The sequence below is a fragment of the Ictalurus furcatus genome, chromosome 17 (assembly GCF_023375685.1).
Source record: "Ictalurus furcatus strain D&B chromosome 17, Billie_1.0, whole genome shotgun sequence".
Lineage (NCBI taxonomy): Eukaryota > Metazoa > Chordata > Actinopteri > Siluriformes > Ictaluridae > Ictalurus > Ictalurus furcatus.
Window position 1 is genome coordinate 16,285,588 of NC_071271.1, and position 27,274 is coordinate 16,312,861.

The window sequence follows — 27,274 nt, forward strand, 5'->3', positions numbered from 1 at the left end:
GAAAATCATTTGTGGGGAGCCTTGAGGCCATGAATCATATGTGCTGTGACAGTAGAATAGTGCTTTATGTTAGCATTGGGGCACCATGACAAAACAGTTTGTGCTTTAATGTGTGATTTTGAAATAATTAGCTATATACATACCTACTGTACATACATACATACATACATACATATTTACTAACTTGCTTATTCAAATCCTTTCCCAAACTGTAACTTAGTACAGAAGTGAGAAAATATTTTTTTTGGCATAATTTCTTTCTACTTCCTTTCATACATCATACACCTTCGTTTCCAATTGTGCTTTGGCACATTATAACTAATCACTGGGAGTTTTCTTCTTTTCCTAATTGTTTTAAAAAGTCATTTAGGTCATTTGCAGGGTTCATTGGTTGACCTGGCTTACGTTTAGCTGGATAGCATGCAAGCAGAACAAAGCCTTCTTCAGCTCTGCTTCTCTCCACACAACTCCACAGAAGAGTCAACTGAGGACAGTTATCACCATGCCAACGTGAGATGCTATGCCATCTCTCTTCTAACTAACTAAATACATCTGCTCCTTTTGCCAAGGGGGCTTTCTCTCCCCACCCCTCCATATGGGTTAATGGTTTTGCTGGTCATGTTCACTTAGTGTGGAGCTTCAGTGATTTGAAATCCCTCCAAATAGTGGAGTGGAACTGCCTCGATTCCAACCACCACACCACAACCTGTCAAAGACCATCACCTCATAAGCAAATGAGAAATAAAAGTTATGTTTAAAATGGTTACCCTGTTTCACTGATATTAAAGAAATTTTCTTGGCTTAGTTTCCTGAAAGCCCCATGGCACAAAGATCATCAATAAATGGTAGTGTTTGCTTCACATTGAACACGCTCTTTACTAAATAAGATGATCTTGACCATGAGTTATGGTTTAAGGATTGGTTCAATGGTTTAATTATTAATTTTCTAAAACAGCAGCTCATACAATAATACCAAGTGTAATTCAAATCATAGCTTTATATTAAGGTGCTTTTGTAATACTTTATCATTTCTATAGTAAAAGCTTAAAAATGTGTGTAGTTCAATTTTATTTGTATAGTGCTTTTAACAATGGACATTGTCTCAAAGCAGCTTTACAGAAACATATAAACACAGGATACAGATTTTAAGTGTGTGAATTTATTCCTGTTCAGCAAGCTGGTGGCGACGTTGGCAAGGAAAAACTCCCTAAGATGATATCAGGAAGAAACCTTGAGAGGAACCAGACTCAGAAGGGAACGCGTCCTCATCTGGGTAACAATGGATAGTGTGAAAGTAAAGGGAAGTTCATTATGGTTTTTATGTAAAGTCTGTTTTGTTGAACTAATCCACAGTTTACTAAAGGAGACTTGAGTGCAAAATTGTATGAGGTAATTGCAGTCCTAAGGCCATAGCAGCAACCATAGTTCGAGCACCATAGCACAACTTTTCATGTGAAATTGAGGTCCAAAACTATTTTCATGGTACTTCAAGCAGCACCATCCTCAGCAATCTCCAGACTGCACTGCTTTGGATCGTCCTCAGTAGCAGAATGTAGTCTCCAGTTGATCCGGAGGTAGGGCATCAGGATGTGTAGCTCAACAGAAGGAGAGAAGGAGAGGGAGGTAAAGAGATGGAGAGATTGTTAGGTATGCTTATTGTCCTGTAATAGATAAGACTGTGTACACTGTGTAAAAGAAAGTCGATTCATGTTAAGCTTGAGTAAACAAATATGTTTTCAGCCTGGACTTAAACACAGACACTGTGTCTGAGTCCCAAACTCTAATTGGAAGGCTGTTCCATAACTGTGGGGCTTTGTAAGCGAAAACTCTTCCCCCTGTTGTAGCCTTCACTATTTGAGGTACCAACAAATAGCCTACATCTTTTGATCGAAGTAGGCGTGGCGGATCATAAAAGACCAAAAGTTCACTTAGCTGCTGTGGCGCGAGACCATTCAGTGCTTTATAGTTCAATAGTAGTATTTTATAATCAATGCAAAATTTTACTGGGAGCCAGTGCAGTGTGGATAAGATAGAGGTGATGTGGTTAATATGGTGAAGTTTTCAGTGAGGAGATGTATATTTACCACTTTTGGAAGGAGTCTCCAGTGTCAGCAGTTTTTCTAACACAGGAAGGTCTTCAGAGGGCTTTGTTGTTTCTTGGTTACATGATAAGCTGTAATTTGTTTGCCTTATTAACTATAAGAGAGAGAGAGAGAGAGAGAGAGAGAGAAAGACAGGGAAGCATGTTTGCCTCACACCTCCTCGTTTGCCTCACGTTGGGGGTTCGATTCCCTCCTCTGCCCTTTGTGTGTGGAGTTTGCATGTTCTCCCCATGCTTCAGAGTTTCCTCCAGTTACTCTGGTTTCCTCCCCAGTCTAAAGACATGCGTTGTAGGCTGATTGGTATTTCCAGATTGTCTGTAGTGTGTCCTGTGATGGGTTGGCTCCCCGTCCAAGGTGTCGCCCACCTCACGTTATTATCTTATTATGTTTTATTAAATAAATGTAAATAATATTTATAATATTCAGAAATTATATGTATATATGATAGTGACAGCAAGTGATTGCAGCTCTTCCTCATGCTGCTATTTTGTGATAAACCTTTTACTATGAACTTAAAATTTGTCTTTATTTTTAAACAAAGTGTGTGTAAATTTAGTGTTCAAATGTGAGCACTTTAATGCTAAATTACACTTAATTATCTTAATTTTATACCCTTTTATACCCTACAAAATTGAGCGAAAAGATGAGATGCACAGATAGCCTACATGGTTAAAGCATGTGGAATGGAAGAAATCCCTTTAGTGTTTCCCATGTGTCTCTGTTCCTATCAGGTGTGTTCCCTAGATAAAAGCGGCGTGAGGTGTTAGTCCCTCTGATCTCAGCCCCATTGTGTCTCATTTACTCCAGCATAGAACTGGGAGACAGATACAGTATGTAACATTTGTCCTCAAAGCTTACATAAGTATTAAATGTGGAATAAAATGATTAGTGCAAGTGTGTATGTTTATCTCAATAATAATAATAAAAAGGATATACGGGTTAAATGTAAAATGTTCGTTTTATATCATTTTATAAAAAAATTAACAATGATTCAAATTCCTCAGGTTTTCTTTTACCTTATTTGTTAATGAAGACCACTTTATTTCCGGGGGTGGGGGGGGGGGGGGGTTGCAACGAAGAACATTTTTACAAGGTTAGTCAAAGTGACGGGGGAAAGTGTTGGTATGTGTCCGGATGTAGCCTTTACCCTCCTTCCTCACCTTTCTGCTGGGAGAATGCAAAGGTGGCATATGCTTTTTGCTGCTGTTCAACCCAAAAACCAACCCACCCACACACACACACACACACACACACACAGCGCAGTGAATTCCTCAGGAGTCTGCTCAGAAGCAGCCTCCAGGGGGGAGCTGTCCCCTCCCTCCCTTCCTCCGTGCTTTCCTCCTCTCTGCGCTCTCCCCTCTGTCAACACACACTGTTTAAAGGGAACACTGGACCACACCATTAGACAAAAAAAAGTCAAACCCAGGGGAATTGTGAGGATGAGAAACGAATGCCAGGTCTCAGTCAGCGTTCAGCATTTCCACCTGTCCTTTTCCCAGCTGCAGCCGAGACCTCAGCTGAACTGCTTTGGGGTTTGAACCATTTCAGGGCATTTTCACCTTCGTTTCAAGGATCTTAAGGGATTATAGAGTTATTTCATAGCTATAGCCGGTGGCCTGAGAGTTCCTGGCTCTACGTTTGTGAGGCAGGAAAGCCTGGGCTCCAACTTGGTATTGTTCCAACTATGAGGCCCCAGCTGGAAGCCAGAGTCATAAGAGAAACTCTATAGCCAGACTTGGAGGAGCGAGAGGAGCAAGAAGTGCCAGATCTGCACATATTTTCTCCCTGCCGGCTTTCTGTACTATCAGAAGTGAGGGATTTGAAACCCCACAGCATTTCTCATGACTGCTTCGCCCACTGCTGTCTGACTTTGAAGTCCACAACTGACAATATCTCCACATCAGGAGAGAGCCAGAGCATGGGTCAAAAGTACATGAAGTGTGTGCAGAGGTGACTGGGTTCTTCATGCATACACAGTTCTAGTAAATGCTATCCAGCTAAAGTAATCTTGCATCACTTCATTGAATTTTGATCTTTGTCAGATTTTTTTCTTGTACATATCAAAAGTGAGATCACATGAACATGCCATCTTAAGGCATTAGAAATAGTCTATGTACAATATTTTTTAATTCTAAGGCCACTATTAGATGGCCTAGGATCCATATAACTTAACCCTCATTAAAATAGCTAGGATTTGAATTTTTGTTTAAAAATGACTTTATTAGTGTTAATAAATCTGTCCCAGGCTTAAATATTTAACTTAATGTTGTTTACTATAGCTAGGTATACCTTTAGCTTTCAGCATATTAAAAGTTTGAAAAGCTTATTCTCCAAATAGTCTACATTTTAAGACTGGGATTCTCATACTCTGCTTTAAGCTTACTGTGTGTGGAGAGAAAAACCCATGACCTCAGATAACTCTGGGTTTCTCTTAATAGTACAACCATTATTCATGACAGCATCACGTAAATAGATAGTATGTCAGTTTTTTGTTTTTTTTATAGTGTTGCGGCCCAAATTGCTCGATTTTGCTGCGGCTTTTTTCAAAATTTGCGATGCGACTTACAGAGTTTTTCGTGCTTTTTTGCGGCAAACTATCTGGCGGAATTGTAATTGCACGAAATTGTTTTTCGCGGTCTTTTGCAGAGATGTTTGTTAGTAAATTAAACCTTTTAGCTGTACGCATGTTCGAGGCACGTGAATCGAAGAGGGCTTTAGCCGAATGCGCGTTGTGATGACATCACGACACGTCTTGGCTTAAAATCTACAGAAAATCTGCTTTAATTTTGCTCCCCCGAATATTGCAGAGTTTCCTTGATTTTGCGTTAAAGTCTACGATTGCAAAATCCTGGAGGGAATAAAGGCAACACAAATGCATGCAACACATGTGACATAAGTCATTAAAAAAAAACCTATCCTGTGGTATTTAAAATGTCACCCTTTAACCACCTCAATTAAATTAAAACGCAAGACACACACCAGATTTTTCTTGGTTTAAGATCATTTATATACATATATGGCTTCATACAGCAGCAACATATTCTGGTTGTTGTATTGGAATACAAGCACATCAGGAAAAAGTAATTTAGAGAGCCTCACACTGTACAAAATGTTTGGCTAAAAGACAGTCACTTACTGCCAACAATCGTAAAGTAAGACACATTTATCAGTAAGGAAATGTCAGCATAATGATCTCCAAACAATATTATTTTCTCTTGTATATAGATTTATTATTTATACATACATTGATTGCACATTGAGATATAGAATTTTACTGTGAATTTCTGTACATAAGTTAAGAAATGTAACAGTTTGTTTCAAAATAGGTCACATCTTCACTGCTTTGTTTCTTTATGAAAGTGCAACATCTTTAACTGATAGATTCTCTTCTATAAAAATTGGTCCAAACTGCAATCTGAATACACAAATTACTAATTCATCTTTATCAAATTTACTTGTAGCTTAGCAATTTTATAGATTTTTTTTCTGTTATTTCTATATTTAATTTAAAAACCGCTGTAAAATACAAGAATAACAGAGTCAGTTTACAAAAAAAGCTTTACATGTAAATCTACTGTCTAAATACTTCATATTTTTTTCATAACATCAAAATTTCTCCACAAGCCCATAGTACATGAAATATATTGTCATCAGTAAAAACAAACCAAAGGTAACAAAAGTAATAAATGAAGTACAAGAATGCATAGGTGTAAGCATTTGCTAAATTAACAAAGCATATACAATACAAGTCAGCTTGCCCATATCTAAAATATTGTTTTATGGTTTATCCAATAATATTAGTAGACATTTTCTATGTTATAGTCCTCTTTTTTATGAGTGGCCTGCACAAGAAGTATAACTCAGGTTAATTCATCATTTCTATAATAGATATGTGGCAGTCTTTTAGCTGCTGCCTGCGTGTCCCACGCCAACCTCATGTAAAGAAATCAAATGCCATTATTTTAATAGTATTTCTGTGACACATCAGCTGTTTGACATTTATGAAGTCACTGCATATCACTTTAAAATATAGATGCTTTCACAGAATATTAAAATAGCTCTAAATTGTATCGTTGTTACATATGTCAGTATTCAAAAAGTCAGAGTTGAGCCTGCAGATTCAAGTCTTTCAGCGATGTACTGCTTAACAAAACAACAAAACTGCTCAACAAAACACTGTTTATTTACCATGCTTCAGAATAAGCTTGTATCTGACTCGGCCAAGTCTTGATTTAATCACACAAAAAAAAGTTGTGATATACATACACACACCCACACCCACACAGAGAGAGAGAGAGAGAGAGAGAGAGAGAGAAAAAAAATGAACACTATCCTTGTACAACCAGTACTATGGAACTTTTGGACCTGAGTAAATAGTGAGCAAAAAAAAAAAACAACAACAAAAATATGTGATGAGAAATCACTGTGGAAATCGTTTGAATTATGTTCGTAATGTAGGTATAATTACATATGGAATTTCTGTTTAAATTCATATTGAGAAATAGAGATTTATGTCATTTATGTAATATATACTCATCTCTAAAGGATTACTAATACCGCCATAGCCTTCAGTAGGTTGACTGGGGAATTTGAGTAACAGTTTCTGTGATTATATGCTTAGATAGATTAGGGATGTGCCCAGGCTATTCGGTTACCTGCTTAACCCGCTAACCCGGATACCCGTTTCTGTTACTGAAATGCCATATGTATTTGAATACTGAAATCAAACATTTGGGTATTTGTTATGCCCTATGACCACAAGAAGTCAGTGTGGAAAATATGGACAAACAAAAATCCATGTCTGGAAATATTTTGTTGTAGAAACTTGGTGTGCAAGTTTAGAAGTGCATCGAGACTGAAAGAAATTGTGGGAAAAGGTGGGCGGTCAGAAATGAAGGTCACAGGAAGACAATACTTTAGAAAATAACGCTCAGTACATAGCTATTAAAAGTCTTAAACTACAGTCTTAAATCACCAACCTTGGAATTGCAAATTAAACACATCTGACATTAAAAGTGACACTGCGTGCCAATCTGTGAATCATTTCATTTTTATACAGAGAGAAAAATTGAAAAAAATTATAATTGATCGTGTCATATTACAAAAACTGTTTTTCTTCCTTAGCAGTTAACCAAATATCAGTTGATTAATTCTTTTGGATATTCAAATATTACAATTACGCAGAAGGTACATCGCTACCTTTGATCCACTAGATTTAACACATGCAGGTTTATGCACTTCATGAGTGACACATTCAGAAAGTCCAGATGTGCCAGAACTTTCAGACTTACACTCTGGCACGCTGGTTTTTCAGGATTTTCAGTTTAGTCAGAACAATTTGTGTCCTCAGCGACCTCAATGCCAGCCAATAAAGAAACTCTCAAATGCAACAAAGAACAAAATATGAGAACTAACTGACATAAGTCTATGTTGGCAATGTTAAAATTACAGCAACTACTGTATATAACTTGATATGATATTGATTTCCCAAAGGCAAGATATCTCAGTTTTCTCTGAACTGAGCAACTACCCATAATCCTAAAAGAGTTTTGTACAGTGTACAAAGTAAATAGCATGGTAGCCAGACTGAACAAAACAAATGAAGGCTAATGGGTTTTATGATGGTTGTACGAGGATAGTGAGACAAGTCAGCTTAAAAGGTAGGAGGGAAGGAAGCAAAAGAAAGAAGGCAGGCAGTAGGTCTAATTGTCAGTTTTTGAGAAAGCCATTTTTTCTGACATCAGTAAATGGAAAGATCACAAGAATATTGGCATGTACATCACAGTGCCTGAATTTTGAGAGAGAGAGAGAGAGAGAGAGAGAGAGAGAGAGAGAGAGAATTAATTGTAATTGTGATTAATCTGTGACGTGACTCAATCACGTCTCTTCTCCTTCGCGCTAATAAATAAACTAAATACATTTCCCCACACTTTCTTAAAGGGAGAGGTTATCTACATGCACAGATGGTGGTCCATAAGAGCCTATCTGCACTGTAGTTCTTAACTACATCGGGACTCGTGTGTCAGGGACTTTATGAGAAATGTTAAAGGACATGTCCAACAGTTTGTCAAAATTTCTACCATGCTAAGTCAAATAACAGGAGTCTACAGGGTAAAGACTGGTCACTGGTATACAATTAAATCATAGCATCTTAGGATGGCAGTATATTCCATATAAAATTGATTAATAGAGCTCCCAAGGCCATACAATTATATTATATAGCGCGTTCAGGATACAAACACCTAAAGAAACTTTGCAAAATGGGTGGACCTGTCCTTTAAGGACCCCAAAACACTGTTGAAATGCATTTTACAAGCTTAATCTAACCTCAGCTAAAGCCAACCATACACAAAAACAATAACAAAATTTCAAAAACAAAATCTCAAAACGTATCAACTATATACTTCTGCCATATATATTTACCATATATTTACAAGAAATGTGGAAAGGTGTACACAGTCGTGAGTGAGAAAGAGCCAACCGAAATGTCAAGTGTCGGATCCAGTTTCTCTCAATTTACAAAACATGTCAAATCTGCTGCCCTGATTGCTGAATTCTTTGTGTAAACGTTCTGTACATGACATAATCACAATACACTCATTAAAAATGAAGTACGTCTACTGCGATTCAAGCACACTGAGGAGAAAACAGAAAGTGTTGTAATAATTCATGTAACATTGTCCATCTAGGCAGAGAGATTTTCCTAAACTTCTTCTAGGTCCTGCCAAGAAAAGGACCTTCTCCACATAAAACTATGTACACTAATCTTCAGGATCCAGTTCTTTTTCCCAATAAGGTTCGCTTTGAGCTCTCTATGGTATTAAGCACTGTATGTAGACATTAGAAAGCAAAAGGCAGCAGGTTGGACTCTAACAGCATGCTAGACAGGTAGAGAAAAGGCATACATCACCATGCAATGGTCAATTTAAAGGGCTGGTGAAGACAAAGGCTTGGATTTTAAGAATAGGTGCCTTAATTTAGGATATCACCTGATCACAGTGTGAATTTAGTAGAAAATTTGATTCTTCTGATAACCATGATGTAGTTGCATAAGTGAATGCGTGCTGTATGTAATATGCGAGTCTTAGTAGTGGACCACACCATTTTTGCCCTGATTTGACCACTGGTTCTCTATAGCGAGAAGAAGGCAGCAAAATAAAGCACATTTGATTTGGCTAAGGAGCACAGGCACCTGGTTTGGCACTTGGTTTGAAGGCGCACTGCAATGCTGGAGCAGGAGCTTCCTTCTTTAGCTCCCCACTGAACGAACATCCTTGGCAATGTGCAGTCATATCACAGCCATGGCTGAGCAGGACTAAAGCAGAGGAATGTCCATGATGAGAAGCGAGAGAAGAGAGCATAGCGTGAATGGGTGAGAATTGCCTCTTTGGGCTCTTACTCGACAGTCTGAGGGGCAGAAATGTCTTACCTGAGAGAAAAGGAAAAGCAGTTTAATGCATTGTCAGTGAAAGAAACTCAAGATCAAATGAGGTGGCTCTGACAAGCAACCTTTAAGACTTAAAATGTTTCAAATTGAGCCAGAATTCAGCCTTGACTCGTATTCCCCTATTCTGTATATGAGTAAAAGAAAGGTAAGAAAGGTAAAGGTGTAGTTGGTTTTCTTTTTAAAGGGTTTCTCGATCTATATATAATTAGAACACATAATGTGAAAGAAATAAAAACTGTAATGCAATGCAATGGATATGGCCAGTTTCATTACTTAAGGCTTCTGTTCACATTTTTCGCCAGAAATATCCCCAGAAATTAGTTCTGTTCTGAGTCAGAAGACTCTGACCACCTCTGCCCCTTGAAAATTTAATTTGTAGTTTGAGTGTTTTTATTGGTAATTATAATGGAGCAATGTGTAGATGTTTATGTACCTTTACCCAGACACCCAGCTGTGAGTAGTGGTCTTCACCCCATGTGGCGGGAACCCCGGCTGGCTCACCATGGAGTCAAAATTAAAGTCCAGTGGGTCTCCGTCCATGAGTGTGTCATGAAGTATGGATTCCATGTCACACTCAAAGCGCTCCACAGGCATGCCATCTAAGTCGCTGGGCAGCTTCTCCATGTGCTGAATGGGGGGCAGGCCCGGTCCAGGGCCATAGCCATTGCCATTGATGTTGCAGAAGGGGATTCCTCCCCCTCCTGCCCCACCACCTCCTGCCATGTGACCTGAGGCCCCGTATTGCATCTGCATAGCTGACTTGACAGACCCCATACGTCCCCCGTGGCTCATGTTGCTCATTGGATGTATTGGACGCCCATTCAGAGCCACCGAGGCAGGCGGCGCCTGGCCATGTATGCTGTGAGAGTGAGACAAGACGTGGCCATGGGATGCTCCACCCCCCATTAGTTCAGCTCGCCCGCCACCATAAGGAGGCAGCATGCGTCCTCCTCTGCCGGCCGTCTGGGAGACCACGGTTTCTACAGAAGGAATCAGGTCTGTGTGTGGGTCGGAATCAGAGGTCAGGAGCTCCTTAAGCAGCCCCGCTGTGCAGTTAAACTGCCCAATCGATCCAGGAGAAGCTGGAAAAGAAGGCTTGCTCTCCAGAGTCTGCATGGACATAGAGGACAGGTTTCCCATGCTGGCCTGGCCATATAGGCACTTGCGGTAGTCTTGTTGGGGTTGCTGGTTGCTGTATGGTGCATATCCAGGGCTGCTTTGTAAGAGAGAGGAGGGGGATGATTGGTTAGAGCTTGAACCAGGCCCTCCAGCTGATCCTGGGTTATTTGGCGAGAGCAGGTTGAGATTGTCCAGAAGGTTCTCCATCACATTCTCTGTGCTGCCATGTCCCAAAGAGCTGGTCATCTCCGAAAGGCTCGGGAGAGTTGAGGTCATTTTGGCGGATGAGCCAGGGCCCGAGTAGACCATGTGCATTTCTGAGTCAGCCAAGTCATCCTGCTCGGGCATGAAGGGTGAAAGACGGCCGCTCACTGTGCTGGCATTGGAGCTGGTTCGAGGGCGGAACGTTGTCCATGCCTCTAAGTCATCATTGCTGTGCGAGTTGGGGCTGCCGGGCCACTTGCTATACTGAGAGCCTGGGCTCTCAGCACCAGCATCAGGACCACCCTGAAGGGCCAGCTGCAGGAAACAAGAGTGGGTAAACCCATTACCACTAGCAATGATACCAACAAACATATCCTAATGAATGTCTGCTCAGGTAGTAACATATGTTTACCAGTTTTAAATTTTATTTAAAAAACGATTCTTCACATTCTTCAGGATTCTTTGGATTAGGTGTGTGAAGACCAGTATTTTTTTTAAACTTTATTTCAGCTTGGTGACCAGATCGGAATATTCAGGGTTAAGTTCAAAATATGTGAAGGCTTTCAAGGTTTAAACAGTACAAAAATACAATCCAAATTAGGGTAAGAATAAATGCTGTCCCGGGTGTGAGGAGGTGGATGAGGACAGTCTTTGGCAGCATACCTTTTTCTTGGCAGCACGCCCTCTACTCTTGGCAAACTTGCCGGTGTTATCCATGGACGCGGCACGGCGGCGAGGTGACTTGCCGTTCTTACCACCCTCTGGGTTGAGCATCCACCATGAGCTTTTCCCCGTCCCCTCATTTTGCACTCGGACAAAACGACTGTGCAGAGATAGGTTGTGCCGGATCGAGTTCTGAGAAAGAGAGATGAGAAAGGGAGAGACTGTTATGACCACCTTTGCCCTTTTCCAGTAAATTCTGTTCTGGTGGTATATCACGTCAGTGCAAATCCTCATAGCAGCTGTTTTCTATTCATCTCCTGCTTTTGACCTTTTCTTTCATATGTGGCCTACATTTCAGCTTAAAATCCCTCTGTCTGTCCACCAATCTTCACAAAGGACTGGGTCACTAGGCATTTTATGTACTCTAGACAACTAATTTTCATAAACAAACTGAAACTACCTTATGACATACTCTCTTATGATCTTTACATGGTGTAAATATCAGCAAGACAATCTGAACTGTTCATTAACAATCACAAAGGCAGCCATGGAGGTGTACAGGTGTACAGTACAATTGATAATTTTGCACATTATCCCCCATTTGCCAGTTGATATAAGCTGAGTGAACACTTCTAAAAGTGGGGATATATTTATGACTGCAGTCATCGACTCCTTCCTAATGATCACAACGCATAAATATCATGTAACAATCAAATATTGGACACATTAGGCAAATGTGCATCATTATATTTATTTATTGGTTTATTATTATTATTAAAGCTTTTTATCCCCCTAGACTGTCCAAACACAGGGCCTAAACAGTTGCAATGTGTTGCATCAATTATATAATGACTGCTCTTAAGTCAATTTCTCCCTGATCTTGCTAAAAGAGCCTTAACCATAAGTAAAATAATAATACGAATAAATTGTTCTTAGTGGACAGCACCAGAAAAGTCTATATTAATAAGGCATATCCGTTGGTTTACACTCCAATGCAAAACTGATGGAGATGCAAGAAAGAATGAATGGATTTGCCAGGGTGCTGTGGTCAGTCAAATATTAAAGACATCTTTGCCTGGAGAAAGAAAGAAACTGCTTCTATTCTTTTGTCCACTTCACCAGTCACACACAATAGCATTAAGCAGAAAAAAATTACTTCTGTTTGACAAATGCTTTTGACAGATTTTTACATAGCAACACAATGCATCAATAGCAACCTTACCTACATCCAAATCAACACTCTGCAAGGGTCAGTGGCAGTATATCAAAATCCATGCAGTGCTTTTAGAGAAAATATAAACCTCAGTTCCATTTCCCATAATAGATGCACAGCAGGAAAGCAGTCACACAGTGCAGGTAAATATTCAGATGGCTGGAGACAGGTATTACTTAAACTGCTATAGTAATATTCACCATTAGTGCTATTTCTCATGAAGTTAAACAAAAACTGGGCATTTTTCAGGTACTGGCCTAATGGGTTGTCAGGTACTGGCGTTATTTGGAGTTGTTAATGGACAGGGCATGAAGTGATGGCAGTATTGTTTGTGGACTAAAAAGCTTCATGCTCATCTTCATGTAACTGAGTGAGTGTGTGTGTGTCTGTGTTTCTGTTTGAAACAGCATGTGCTGTGTATAAAACAAACACCATGTGAAATTTCTGTGTAGTATTTTTGAAATATGGCCATCAGAAATGCATCACTGAAGCACACAAATAGAGGGTGTGTGTGTGTGTGTGCGCGAGAGAGAGAGAGATAGAGAGAGATAAATACAACCTAAAAGCACAGAGGTGATTGGACGTGTGTATATACAGTGTGTAGTTCAGCTTGTTTTAAACTTTTTGTGGGGAAATTAATGATAGCACAAACACAATAGATAAACAGATATTTTATGGCAATAATTAGATTTGATATCAAAGGAAAAACAATGCTGCCCCATTAAATAAAATAAAAAAGTTTGAAAAAGCATCAGGGTTGAAAGATAATTTCATTGCCTACTTGTACAATATCTTGTAGCTTTGTCTCCCTCTATCACAGATAGCCACCAATCTGGGAGTGTGAAGAATAACACTTCCTAGCAAACATAGCTACATGGTACAGGTACATAACTATAGCAGTTAGTTCTAATTTTAGCTAACTTCTAACCAAAGCTGGGTAATGGTTTGAAATACAACAGTTTGATAGCAATCCTGTCTTCTGTTGTGTACAATATAATAGCTAGCTTAGTGTTCACTATCTTACTAGCACTTGGTTTTATTTAGATGATATGCTACTTAGCCTAGCTTAGCAAACTTGGGTAGCTGCAAATGTTACTGGCAGAGAGATGAAATTAGCCAGGCAAACTACTTAGCTACCAACATTAATGCAGTGCTGTGTTTGGCTAATGTTGCTAAAGAAAAGCCTGACCGCTCTGTTAAGCAACACTTCTGTTTCTTAATATTTACGGGTGCAAATACCTAAACTGTGTAGTCAGTGCAAATTTACATGTATAAGTCAATATGAAATGTAATTTTATTTCAATGACCAACTTGTTAATACTTGGCCGTCAATAATGGCCATTGCCATAAGAGATTTTTTAATTTTTAAGAATACAATCCTTATTGTGTATGGTTGTGCATGTGTGTGTATGGGTTGGGGGTGGGGGAGGGGAGGGTTCAGAGAACGATTGCGATTTTGAGCCAGACGCCAGAGCGTCCTGTGACCGTCATATATCAGCAGAGATGCAGGAAGGAGGCTGGCCACGACACTCCAAAGTCTATTCAAATCTAGCACGAACACTAACACACACACACACACACACACACACACACACACACACACACACACACACTCATTACCCAACACCTTATGAGGCGTAACAGTTTTAAGCAGCAACAGGACAGTTTTCAGTCTGGTTTTCGAGTAAACACAAACCCAGATTTTAATCTATACTGTACTTGTACTGTAAATGTATTAACTCAACACACATTTACAACTAAATCACCATGATCTGAAATCAATCTGCTCCTGAATGATCATGTGATTACTGTGATAATTACCTTAGAGGTGGACTTGGAGTTTCTCAGAATCTGTGTACAGCCTGTCGTTGAGGAGAAGACGACAGGGGGAAATACCAAGTCAGAACTGTGTGTGCTGTGTGAGAAGTTCTGGCAAACGAGTGTGTCTACAGTGTGGTCATACTCAGAGAAGCCCAGTTTCCTGCTTTGGGTCGTGTATGTAAGTAGGCTCTTTTTAACTAAGCATGAACTAATGGAACACTATTGCCTCACCCTGCCATTACCCAAGTTGTGTGTGTGTGTGTGTGTTTCTATCCATTTTGAATTATCCACTATGTGTATATATGCATGGTCTACGTTCAAAAACAAAGTTGGCCTGCATACTTCTACTACTACTACTACTAGTAGTAGTAGTAAATCACAGTATCTACTATCAAGGTTAACTGATTTGACTGATGTTGCCGCTTTAATGGAATCCATCTTCCTGTTTGGACAACAGTTTATGTATTAGCAGTAACTGAAGACATGAACCTCAGCATTCCAGCTAATCACTGTGTTCAAAGTTCAAACACAATCACGGCTAGGCCATTGGGGTGCAATCTCTTAGGAAATGAAGAACGTGGGATTCTGCTTTGTCCCAATCCACATTCCTGAACAAGGTTACCAAACCACATGGTGTGTGTTCTGTGGAGACACTCTAATCTCTGCTTTGCAACAGTCCCACCATTCCACGAATACCATAACAATACAACGACACGACACAAACGGAGCAATTTTAACAGAATGTTATTGGTGATTTACAGCACAATGGCCCATATTCAACAAAATGGCGTAGAAGCAAGAACAGACTTGAGGGCCAGGGACGACATATGAGCTGATCCACGTCTGATTCATGAAACTGCTGTACATCAACAAAATAAGCGAGGACATAAGGGATTAGTAAATCGGCTTCTGCTGTGTGGAAACAAAACCCTGCTTTCATCTACATATGAATACAAGATGTCCCAGTTTGAGACTTAATGAATTAAGACGTATTACGAATAAATCACTGCAACTTTATTCCTGTAATATGAGACCTTCTTTCAAGAAGATTATATGAGACTTTCCTTCTTGAAATACTACTTTAATCTTATGATATAATGCATTGTTCTCTTCAGAACTACTGTCAGAGTTTGTTTCCTAGCCCCAGAACTACATATTATTTTTAGATGTCTAATATGTCTATTATCTCTATTATTAGTAATATTAACAGTGATAATATTGATAATACTGAAAAGAATTACGATTTTACTGCAGTTACTGTACAGTTGTTAAAATAGTATGAATACTGAAACTGTAGGTACAATTTAAAGATCTAAATGAAAGCAACTTTGATGGTTAAAGGCCAATGTGTCAGTTGTAGAGAGATAATGCAGGCTTATTTACATCTGCAGTATAAAAAAAACACTCTTCTTATCTATAGTACATGCAGGGATAGAATTTTAATTTTAATTTTTTTTTTTGTAAATGCTAATGGATTGTTTTGGAAACAATCGTTATGGTGGCATAATGCACTATTAATACCTGATTTATAGTATCCTCATTTCTACAGAGTTTTGAGCTGATTTAATCAGTTATAAAATTGTATGAGCCTCTCAGAGTTGCTGTGTATGAATCCAGGGGTCAATAGCAACAGCCTAGCAACAGCCAAACACCAGGAAGTGACCACATGAAAGAGGACTGTCACAGGAAGCCAGCCTCAATTCCTGTCTTTCAGGAAACAGTGGTTGCAGGTCAGTGTGTGAGTAAAAAGGACTGGAATGCCAGCCCGCAGCAATCAGCGCCAAGTCCTGGCGTTTTGGGAGGGGGGATGTCTGCAGTGCTCCCTCCCCATCAGCCTTCTGTTTTGGCTCCAGTGCCAGCAGCGCTTACACTTGCTGGCAAGAGAGAGCACACAATGGCCTGGAGTCCATCACAAGTCCTCACGAAAAGCTGATCTACAAGAGTACAGTCCAGAACATAGCATTAGAGAGAAAACATAACATGCTGTTATGTATACAATACAGTCCAGCCCAACAGCCAGTTACACTGTGTACAGCTGTTTTTTAAATGCAATGCGAAACGAAAAGCATAACGTTCTTCTCGTGTAATGAGACATTTCAGAGTGAAACAGACATGTTTATAGCTAAGGGTGGAGTATAGAGAGATGAAATGTGACACGATCGCTGAATGTTATTATTTTAATATAATATTTCCATGAATGCATGGTGAGATGATCAAAAATAACTTTTACCTGAATTTAATTGAAGATAAAGGACAAACAAGAATGTTTCATTTAAGTGAGCCATACTGACAAATCAGCCTGATCTCATGTGTACTCGAATGACCCCAGTGGATGTGGTTTGATGTCTTGGCAGATGTCAGATGAATGAAGAAAGAAAAGTTATCGGTGCTAACCCCAGACATAGCTCGAAAATTACCCTTGTTTTGATTACAGGTTCAATTTCGATCTAGCCAGGGACATAAAGGTTTTTAAACAGTGGTCAGAAAAGTGTCGTCGAGAGACCATGAGCTTGAATCCCAATGGTGCCACGGCTATCTGTGGCTGGGAGTCTGAGGGCTCTTTCATAGCTTTCACTTGATTGGTCTGTTTGTCGTGTGAGAATTAGAGCATAAATTCATACTTTTGGTTCGTTTGCTTGGTTTCACACTGCAAAAAGCGAAAAAAAATTGGCTGGGGGCATGTGAGGCTGAAAATATAGGCTCAGAAATCTTTCATTGGCCATAAATATAGCAATGGAGAAAGGAAATTGAACCTTTGCCAAGTGCGCATAGAAATCACAAAAATCACCCAAGCATGGAGAACAAGGCGCTGGCATTAAATAAGTGATTTGAAAAATTACAGTGGGGGAAATAAGTATTTGAAGCGTCAACATTTTTTTCAGTAAATATATTTCCATTGAGGTTATTCACATGAAATTTTCACCAGACATCAGTATTAACGAAACAATTCTGTTCGTAATGCACAACATGTTTTGTTCACTTTATGCAGTCAGGCCGATTCAGAGTCGAATCGCTTTCTCACTGCAATTGAACTGTGCTGGAATCAGACTGAGACCTTGCTCAGACAATCTGAGCACTCCCAGGTGCAAATCTCAGGTGTAAACAAATTGCACCATGGGGGAAAACAGAGTGACAGTATCAGAGGGACACTAATTACCAATAACGAATGTCTGTGAAGAGAAGAGTTAGCGCTTTCGGCATGTTCAGCCACCCTGTGACACTGCAATGAGCAGCACTTCAGACAAAGCGACAAATTCCTGTCTCAGGAATGTGTGTTAAGCTTTCACCGTCCCTTTCTGAACCTGTTGTGCAATTAGGGAGAATTAGCTAGCGAGTGGGAATTGGCAATGACCAAACTAGGAGAAATTGGGGTAAAATAAATAAATAAAATATAAAGTGCAGATTTAAAATGACTTCAATATTATGTAGTTAGTCCTTTCTGAAAGACAGATGTTAATATTTGTTTTGAATTTAAAATTAAGGACAAAGAAATGTTGCATGACATCTGTGGCAGTGAGGCATGCATATAATTCTTTAGGGTGGGGGTATGGGGGTGTGTGTATGTGTGTGTGTGCATGCACTTGTGTGTGAATGTATATTCTCCACAAGCAGCTGGAGGTCAGGGGATTGGGACTGTCCATGCCAAGGACATAGTGTGCAGTTATCCTCTTTTTCTCTCTTACTTTCCTTCAGTCCAAGGAGGCTGAAAGGCAATACTGTTTTCTCTCTCTCTCTCTCTCTCTCTCTCTCTCTGACTGTCTGTTTCTTTGGGGTCTAAAGAAGCCTGCGAACTAGACTTGGCCAAGTGAATCGCTCACATCTTCAAAAGATCTCAAACGCCACATTGGCCTCTTGGGGGGGGGGGGGGGACCTCCCCAGAGAGAATATGAAATGAAGAGGAGCAGGAGCTGGTTTGAGTCAGCAGCCAAGGCCACATTACAGCTTCTTTTCTGTGGAGGAACTGAATTAGATGAAGGGGGGCAGGAGCACCGTCTCCGATGTGCACTTGATGTTTAGGCGTTGGAGTAGATGGAGAAAAAAGAAAGCATGCAATTACAGGAGAAGACTTCAAAGCAGGTTTCACGCCCTCGTGAGAGAGGTTACAGTCAAACTGTGAGATGGTTGTGAGACATGTATTCAAGCCTGGCAGAGGTTAAAAAAAAAAAAAAAAAAAAATCCCCCTAAAACTAGGTCCTTCTGAAGAACTTCCCCAGGGAGACAAAGAGTAACAGGGACACTAAGGCCGGTTCACACAGTCCGTGGTAAAGCAGCACTGAGCTCGTGTTAGGTCATGTCTGGTTGGAGAGCCATCTGTTGACAGATGTACTTGCGTGTCTATGTGTATATGTGTATATGTGTATATGTGTGCGTGTGTGTGTGGTTAACAGCAGACTGAGAGACAGCCCAGACCTGTCATTACCCCATCACTAGCGCAGCAGGTTTCTAACACCCTAAGTATAGCTTGCAGCACTTACAGGAGGTAAAGTCAGGTAAGAAAACAAAAGATTAAAAAAATGTAGCATTGACAAGGAGAGTACACTTTAAACTCTTAATGCTGCATTCTGTACAACCCACTTTGTGCAACTGATGCAGTGCTGCTGTTGCTTGGGAAAAGCTAGTCATTATGTTAATTTATATTGCCACTTCCATGGCCTGTCATGACCCCTCATGACCACTCATATGACTCGCTATGACATGTGCAGCAGCTTGATGACAACATGGCACTTCACAGCAACCGTGTCTCAGAGTTTGACCTTTTCACTTACTTAGAATTATTCCCATATTTTAAGTCACACTTCCTAAGAGAAATATATTTCATAGTATCATGGCATCACTGCTTGATCAGAATGATGCCATGGAAGTCTCAGTTACATAGAACTTCATCTTATTGTAAAAATGATTAATGATGTATTCAGCTTCTCTATTTCCAAAACTTGCATCAATTGAGCAGAAATGACGTGCTTTACGGCCTTGCAGAAATGAAAGTTAATTTTGTGTTCAGAAGCAAGGAAGTTCTTCAGAAACAGAAACACACACTCAGTTGTAAGCATGGATTAAGCATTAAAAGTGTTTAAAATGAGTATGATTAACTCGGTGAAATAATCCATGAAAAGCACATAAATAACCCAAAGCTGAATGGCACTTGTTGAAACCACCATGTTTCATAAACAACCTAAAATTCAGAGCAAACTGGGTGTACAGTATATCATCACTGACATGAAATATAAACCTAAAAACAAACCTAGAGAATTTCAGACTACTCTACCTGTTACATGCTCAGGGGTTGTCCTGTCCTTTTTAACATGTAAGACAAGATAATGCTTGTGTTATAAGGGGAAAATCCCAGCCTATAATCACATCAGGATAATTCAAATACACAGTCCAGTGCCGTTGTTTCAGCCACTTTATAAGCACATGAATAATCACAAGGGTTATTGTGGTTTGATAAATCATGTTTAAATCACAAGAAACAACTGCACACATAATTTAAGTCAATGGTATATGAGTAGGAATTGTGCAGTTCATACCTCCAGCTGTATAAAGTTCACTCTAATACAGAAATGATCATCTCCTAGATTTGCACCTGCAGCAGACCCACTGTGTTTCACCACTTCCTGCCACGTACTTCCTGTTCCTTCTGTCCTCTACAGGTTTGCAGTCCTGGGACAGAAACTTTCTCTGAGCAAGACACTCTCTTTTTAGAAGTAGTGATGGCTCAAGAGTTCTGAACTAGTGATTAAAAAGTTGCGAGTTATGACTTACAGGATTCCTGTTGGGCCCTTGAGCAAGAACATTAACCCTCAAAGTGCTTGGATTGTATCCTGTCTCGACTGTAAGGCACTTTGGATAAAACTGTCAGCCAAAAATGTTCAATCTACCAGTGCTATCAAATGACTTCAGGTTCGGAGTGGGTGATGAGTAGGTGATGGCATAAAAATCTAACTGAATAGTTTTTATGAGGTTTGCTAGCTATGTGCCAAATGAACAGTTTTCTATTTAATTTGACATACAAAAACAGAATGTGGATTAAACGAAACAAAAAAAAGTCCAATCAGCTACTTGAGCTTGGTTAGTATAAGGTAAGATGATATAACTAATTTTGCGACATAAACTGCCATATCGATATTGTCATATTGAACACCATATTGAAAGGACATCAGGGAAAGAATACAATTATAGGCTTAGCCTGTTCTAGATCACTGCATGTATGAAAATGCAACACTTTTCAACACTTTTCCTCTGAAAATCACCTCATGAATGATTCTGGGAGCTCTTCGAGATGATGTAAGAGCAATTAAAGTCTCCAACCACATTCGCTACCACAACACGTGTCAAATGTCCTAAACAAACATAAGCAATTCACCCACAACAATAAAACCTGCCATAACAAGGAAAGGTTGCGATGGAAGAAAAGTCTATTAACCACGAAACGGGAAGGCTTCGAGGGGACAATAGCAACTCCTCAAGCCTCTACTGATTTTCTGTACACTTTGAACGATTATCTAGCCCAATGAGGAGTTGGTGGGTGGGGTGGTGCTGGGGGTAGTCACAGCAAAGCACACTGACCTACTTTTGGAAAGTCAATACGAAGAAGCTCTATGAACGTCTGCTTGAAGAAAAGGTGGACGGGAAGCTTTCATGCCTCTGGCGTCTGGTCCTATTTACACGGCTCATCTCATTATAAATGGCTCCAGCAGAAAACCGTCACTGCAATATTGAAATACCTGGCAACCAACAATGCGTTGCCAAGGTATCACAGCTCAGGAAAATGAGGCAGGTCAGAATGAAATCCCAAAACAGTAAGTGGACCTAAATATGCAAAATAGAACCATGTAGAAACAAAATTCTCGAATTATCTGGAAAGTACATTATTGTGTTTTGAATAGTGCTGCTGACCAAAATATACAAAATATGGAAACAAATGGTGTTTGGTTTTTGAAATGAAATATATTCTTTTCATGTTTCTCATAATCATGGATATTCCATGCAGAGTCAGAGAGTGTTCATCAGGGGTTTTCTTCTTCCCCTCTCACACTGGAACATGCACGCACACACACACACACACACACACACACACACTCACAGGGACCAGCTGATCAGGCACTCGTGTTGCCGCTGGTCACAAAAGAGTCCTTGAGTCATGCAGTTGCGTTAGTGCTGGCTAACTGAATTACAAATGAGGAGAGGCCCGTTAGACAGAGTGCTCAGTGTGGTGATCCTCAATCCAATTTGCTCTCCTGCTCTTGTTTCCTGGAAAAAATTGCCTCATGACCTCATACTCCTCAACATGCTGAGAGTTACACGGTAATGAGAATCTCTCGTGCTAATGGACCATTTTTCACATGCACAGATTGTGGGTTAAAATAAAAAAAATTTTAAAAAAAACAGGAGAAGAACCCCCAGTGACTTCCACCAAAATATAAATTCTGGCACTGCTTCATTCAATCACTTTTTTCTCTTTTCTATTGTTTGTGGAAAAGTTGGTCTTTCCACACAAACATGAGGTAAAATACGTAGCTTGTTTTGCTGCCTGTGGAATCCACATGTCCATCAGTCATTAATGATGAACGTTTGCCAACAATTATTACAGGCCAGTGTTTAGTCTGTAACTCTGTTGTTCGTCTCTGCTAAGTGGACTCACGCGATTTCAAAACTAAATTCTCCAAGACAAACAGTTTTATATTCCATGTGTTTATGCAAGTAAACCATTCATTCGTTCGTTCGTTCATCTTCAGAAACTACTTTATTCTGGTCAAGGTTGTGGTGGATCCAGAGCCTATTCTGGGAACCCTAGGCTTAAGGTGTGTATACAATGTACAAGGTATGCCAGTCCATCGCAGAGCACCATGCGCACACACACACACACACACACACACACACACACACACACACACACATACACACACATACACACACATACACACACATACACACACATACACACACACACACACACACACACACACACACACACACACTCAGCAGCAATCAGCATAGCCAATCCATCTAATGCCATGTTTTTAGGAGGAAACCAGGGAAACCAGTCACAAGGAGAACATGTGGAACTCCACACTGGAGCTCAGGATCAAACTAGAGACCCTGTAGCACTACCCATTTCACCACCAAGCCACCCTATCCATGTCAGGAGACCATAAAGGAATACTCCAGCATTTTTATTTTAACTTCTGCCTCGTTTGTAACAAATGTTCCATGGACAAGATATGAACACTTTTCCTTTATTGAGGAAAGAATGGAAGACATTTAGTCAAAACTCTCTTATAATGTAAGTTTAAGGGCAGTTGCTGGGGAAGTCAGTAGACTTTTATGTAAGATCTATGTTTATAGAAATTCTTCAGTCAAAATGATTCGTAAATTAAACTGTAGATCTGCATCAGCCCTTTCAGAAATGGGACTACTTTGTAGACTAGTTATTTGTAGACATGTCACCAGTGTAGTTTTTTGGTCTCATCACATGTCGATACCACAAGCTATACGGAACATACTGTTTACTGTATCGCTCCAGTGCTCTAACATTTTGGTAAGATGTTCTCTCAAGTCTGTCTCATCTTAAGATCTTTGTTAGTAGAGTAACAGTTATATTTTTGATTTCATGTTATATAGTCAACCCTGTGTATGATAAGAGGTAGAGAAAATGGTTGGATGTTATATGGTTATGCCTTTAGACTACCTTTTTTAATATAAGGTGGTTTTCTGTTTTTCTTTCAGTAGCCTTGTCTTGTCTTGTCAGAAGTAAGTGCCCATACACTCTAGATAAGAAAGTTATAGATTAGATTACTCACTGGAGTATTACTTTAATGTTTACTTTAAAATGAAAGAGGGGATAAAGATGGGCTGTGTCTACAATTTGTAGAACAATTTCAGAATAATGTTCCTCAATGTAAAATTGCGAAGACTATGAATAGCTCATCATTTACAGTACATAATATCATCAAAAGTTTCCGAGAGTCTGGAGAAATCTCTGTGCGCAAGGGACAAGGGTGAAAATCAAATCTGCATGCCCGTGATCTTCGGGCCCTCAGGCAGCACTGCATTAAAACCAGGCATGATTCTGTAATGGAAATCACTGCATGGGCTCAGAAACACCTCCAGAACTCATTGTCTGTGAACACAGTTCACCGTGCCATCCACAAATGCTTGTTAAAGCTCCATCACGCAAAGAAGAAGCCATATGTGAACATGATCCAGAAACGCCCCCATCTTCTCTGGGCCAAAGTTCATTTAAAATGGACTGAGGCAAAGTGGAAAACTGCTCTGTGGTCAGAAGAATCTAAATTTTAAATTCTTTTTGGAAACCATGGACGCCGCATCCTCTAAACTAAAGAGGGACCATCCAGCTTTTTCTCAACGCTCAGTTCAAAAGCCTGCGTCTCTGATGGTATGGGGGTGCATTAGTGCCTATGGAATGGGCAGCTTGTACACCTGGAAAGGCATCAATGCTGAAATATATATACAGGTTTTAGAGCAACATATGCTTCCATCCAGATACCATCCCATCTTTATTTCTGAGAGACTCTGCCTCTCTAAGATACGCTTTTTATACCCAATCATGTTACTGACCTGCTGCCAATTAAACAAATTAGTTCCAAAATGTTCTTCCAGCTGTTTCTTTTTAGTAACACTTACTTTCCCAGCCTTTTGTGGCGCCCATCCCAACTTTTTTGAGACGTGTTGCAGCCATGAAATTCTAAATTACCTTATTTTTCCTTAAAATGGTACATTTACTCAGTTTAAACATTTGATATGTTTTCTATGTTCTATTGTGAATAACATATGGGTTTATAAGATTTGCAAATCATTGCATTCTGTTTTTATTTTACATTTTACACAGCGTCCCAACTTTTTGGAATTGGGGTTATAAATATATACTCTAACTGAGTGCTGTGTTTGTTGTTTGGTGTGTAGTGGAAATTATTCTGCTGTATGTGGTTTATTAGCTTATGCACTCAGTGACTCTTCCAGGGCCCCTCTGTGGCATTCAGGCAGGAATGAACCCAGCTTGGGTGTGGGTTAGGGGGCAAAGAGCAGGAGAGTAAAGCAAAGCAGCCGAGAGTTGTGCTATTAGCAGACTTCCTCCTCCATTGTATCCGCACAGGAAGTGCTGGCTAGCACTGATACCGATCCTGCTAATGCCTCTGCACTCTGTGCAAAAACACTGCCGTCACCGTCCGCTGAGCGAGGCCAAGTGCCACAAACTATCTGAAGATGAGGGTTCAAGAGCCAATGTTTCCGAATCAAAACGTGCCACTATGATAGTTGCAAAACAAGAGGAAAGGGAGGATAAAAGAAAGTCTCTTACAGGTTTTCCTCCACTGCATCTGCAATGGTTAATAAACACCAATGTTGTGAGGCATTGCTTGAAAAAGACACTTCCACAAAGGTACTACTCAAGAAAATTAATCACCTCAAACAAAAAAAGCCATTTCCTTTTGGCAAGGTGCTGCATTTAAGGTGGACGTCTCTTAATAATTCTGTCAAAATGTCATCCAGAGAACAAGTTTGACTTCCAAAGAGAAGAACGAGACAAGTTCTTTTAGCAAACTGTATGTGGGTTTGCCCACAGGGTAACAAGGTAGTGACTAATAAACCACTGTGACGTCAGCACGAAAGTAGGTGAATCAAACCGAGAGAGCTACTGCTGGCTTTGGTAATCAACTCTGGAGGAAACAGAGAACTCTCATGCTTAATGCCTTTGTAGATTTTCCATGTCCCTGTAATGACAGGAAATACATCTGTAACCTTTATGTGGGCAACTTAGTTCAATAGGACAGCCAGTGAGGTACTTTACAGAGCTTGAGCGACTGATTTGAGAAGTGATTGCAGTGTCTGTTAATGATGGTAGAGTGAGATTGAAAAATGAGTAATGCTCTAATAATAATTGAGTGCTAGGCACACTTGGAATTGAATAAACTTTAATTAAATAACTACATGCTAGGGTGGAATGGTGGCACAGCAGGTAGCGTTGCCACCTCATAGCTCCAGGGTCCTTGGTTTGATCCGGAGCTTGAGTTACTGTCTGTGCAGAGTTTCACATGTTCTCCTCGTGTCTCCATGGATTTTCTTCCAGTTCTCTGGTTTCCACCCACCTGCCAAAAACTTGCTAGCAGACTGATTGGTGACTCTAAATTGCCCCTAGATGTGAATGAGTCTGTGAATGTGTGCCCTGCAGTGGACTGACATCCCATCCAGAGCATATTCCTATCAGGCTCAGTGTTCCTGTGATAGCCTGCGGATCCATGGCGACCCTGACCAGGATAAAGCGATTACTGAAGAATAGTGTGGAAAGCACTGATTAGTGATCAGCTCTAGAGCTGTTCCCACAACTGAAAAAAAAAAAGAGAGAGGATTATTGTTTCTTGAGTATCAGGCTGTATTAAAGTCTGCAACAGATTTTCTGCTGCAACAGAGTGAAACTAAAAACTCCAGTAAACTCATTTCAATTCCATTTTATTTGTATAGCCCTTTTAACAATGGACTGTCACAAAGCAGCTTTAAAGAAATATATAAATTGCGGATATACATTTTAAATTGATACTTTTATTAAACTCTACTGACCTCTAATTCACACTCGCTATCGTACGAGCGTCTATATCGCTGCTGTATTCTCAAAATTGACACCATGAATGGACAGAGTCAGGTTTGTGGTGGTCAAGGTGGTAGAAGCGTTATTTTGGAGTGTGTGTGGCTGTGTTGTACTGGTATAAAGAAGCAGTGTAAGAGTGACACACAAGCTTGTGTCAGGATTGGTGAGGTGGGGCTTCAGACATGGGTTTGCTTGCAGTCTGTGTGTTAGCTATCGGCAGACTAGGCTACAGTGTAGACTCTTGCCCTTGGGGTGTTGTCCCAGCCTGGCCACAGGAGACCTCCTTTAGGTCCTGTGGACATTAAGTGGGGCGAACTGTCACGCAACCTCTGGCTGCTGAAGTATGGATGGATAGCCTGAATGTTTTCAGAACAAACAAAGTACTAGACTATCAAGTGAGGACCAAAGACTTTCCCAGGATCCTATGCATTTTGCTGGTGTTGCGGTAGTAACAAGTGTTTTTCCTGGTTATTGCGAATATCCTTGCTGATTACATTTCCAGACCCTGAAATAAATAGGCCATACACAGGAATAGTAGTAGACCTGTTGCTTTACCCTCCGGTTTTCTCCTGAAAGACAGGTTAGATTTACTTGAGCAAAACCACAGTTATAATACAGCCAGGCCTATTTTTAACTATACAAATCAACAGCACAAGAAACAGTACTTGACAGACGTCTAACATCGACCACAAAAACACATCACATTGCAAACGTCACCAGACAGACACGAGTCAGGCTATACATGCCTTCATTGCATTAGCAATAGGTTTATACTGAACAGGTTATTTGTGCTTTTTGGGTAATTATATTTCATACACTGCTCGTTAGTTCCTAACTCAGACCAAAGGCCAGACATATGCATTAAAGCGCATTATGATCTAAGAAGGCAAATCTTGTTACTTTCATTGGTTATAATGAGAGTTAGGAATGACAGACACAACTGGTAGTCTTCTCTGTCAGTGTCCTAAGGCAATGAATGCACATGTACTGGTTTCATACCGAGTCACCAGTGACACACATTTGCTCTAATATCATTGCCCAATCCCACCCCCCTCCCCAACCCCCCTCCAACCCTCGGGCTCTGGATTTGGTTATGCAACAGG

General features: G+C 40.1%; 2 protein-coding genes across 3 annotated transcripts in view; one reads left to right on the forward strand and one right to left on the reverse strand.

The window, feature by feature from the left end:
* The first annotated feature begins 1,213 nt into the window (after positions 1 to 1,213).
* slc25a15a (solute carrier family 25 member 15a) overlaps positions 1,214 to 27,274 on the forward strand; it is a 50,695-nt gene continuing 24,634 nt past the window's right edge. The window contains exon 1 of the mRNA XM_053646468.1: positions 1,214 to 1,623. The gene's annotated coding sequence lies outside the window, so the exon portion shown is untranslated. The remainder of the gene's footprint in view (positions 1,624 to 27,274) is intronic.
* foxo1a (forkhead box O1 a) overlaps positions 5,086 to 27,274 on the reverse strand; it is a 35,281-nt gene continuing 13,092 nt past the window's right edge. The window contains exons 2-4 of one of the 2 annotated variants that reach the window (XM_053646466.1): positions 11,536 to 11,727; positions 9,983 to 11,187; positions 5,086 to 9,417 (exon numbers count right to left, since the gene is read on the reverse strand). In XM_053646466.1, the coding sequence (XP_053502441.1) occupies positions 9,985 to 11,187; positions 11,536 to 11,727 (1,395 nt within the window). In that variant the 3' untranslated portion in view covers positions 5,086 to 9,417; positions 9,983 to 9,984. Of the gene's footprint in view, positions 9,532 to 9,982; positions 11,188 to 11,535; positions 11,728 to 27,274 lie in introns of both variants that reach the window. The other variant, XM_053646465.1, reaches the window with a different exon arrangement.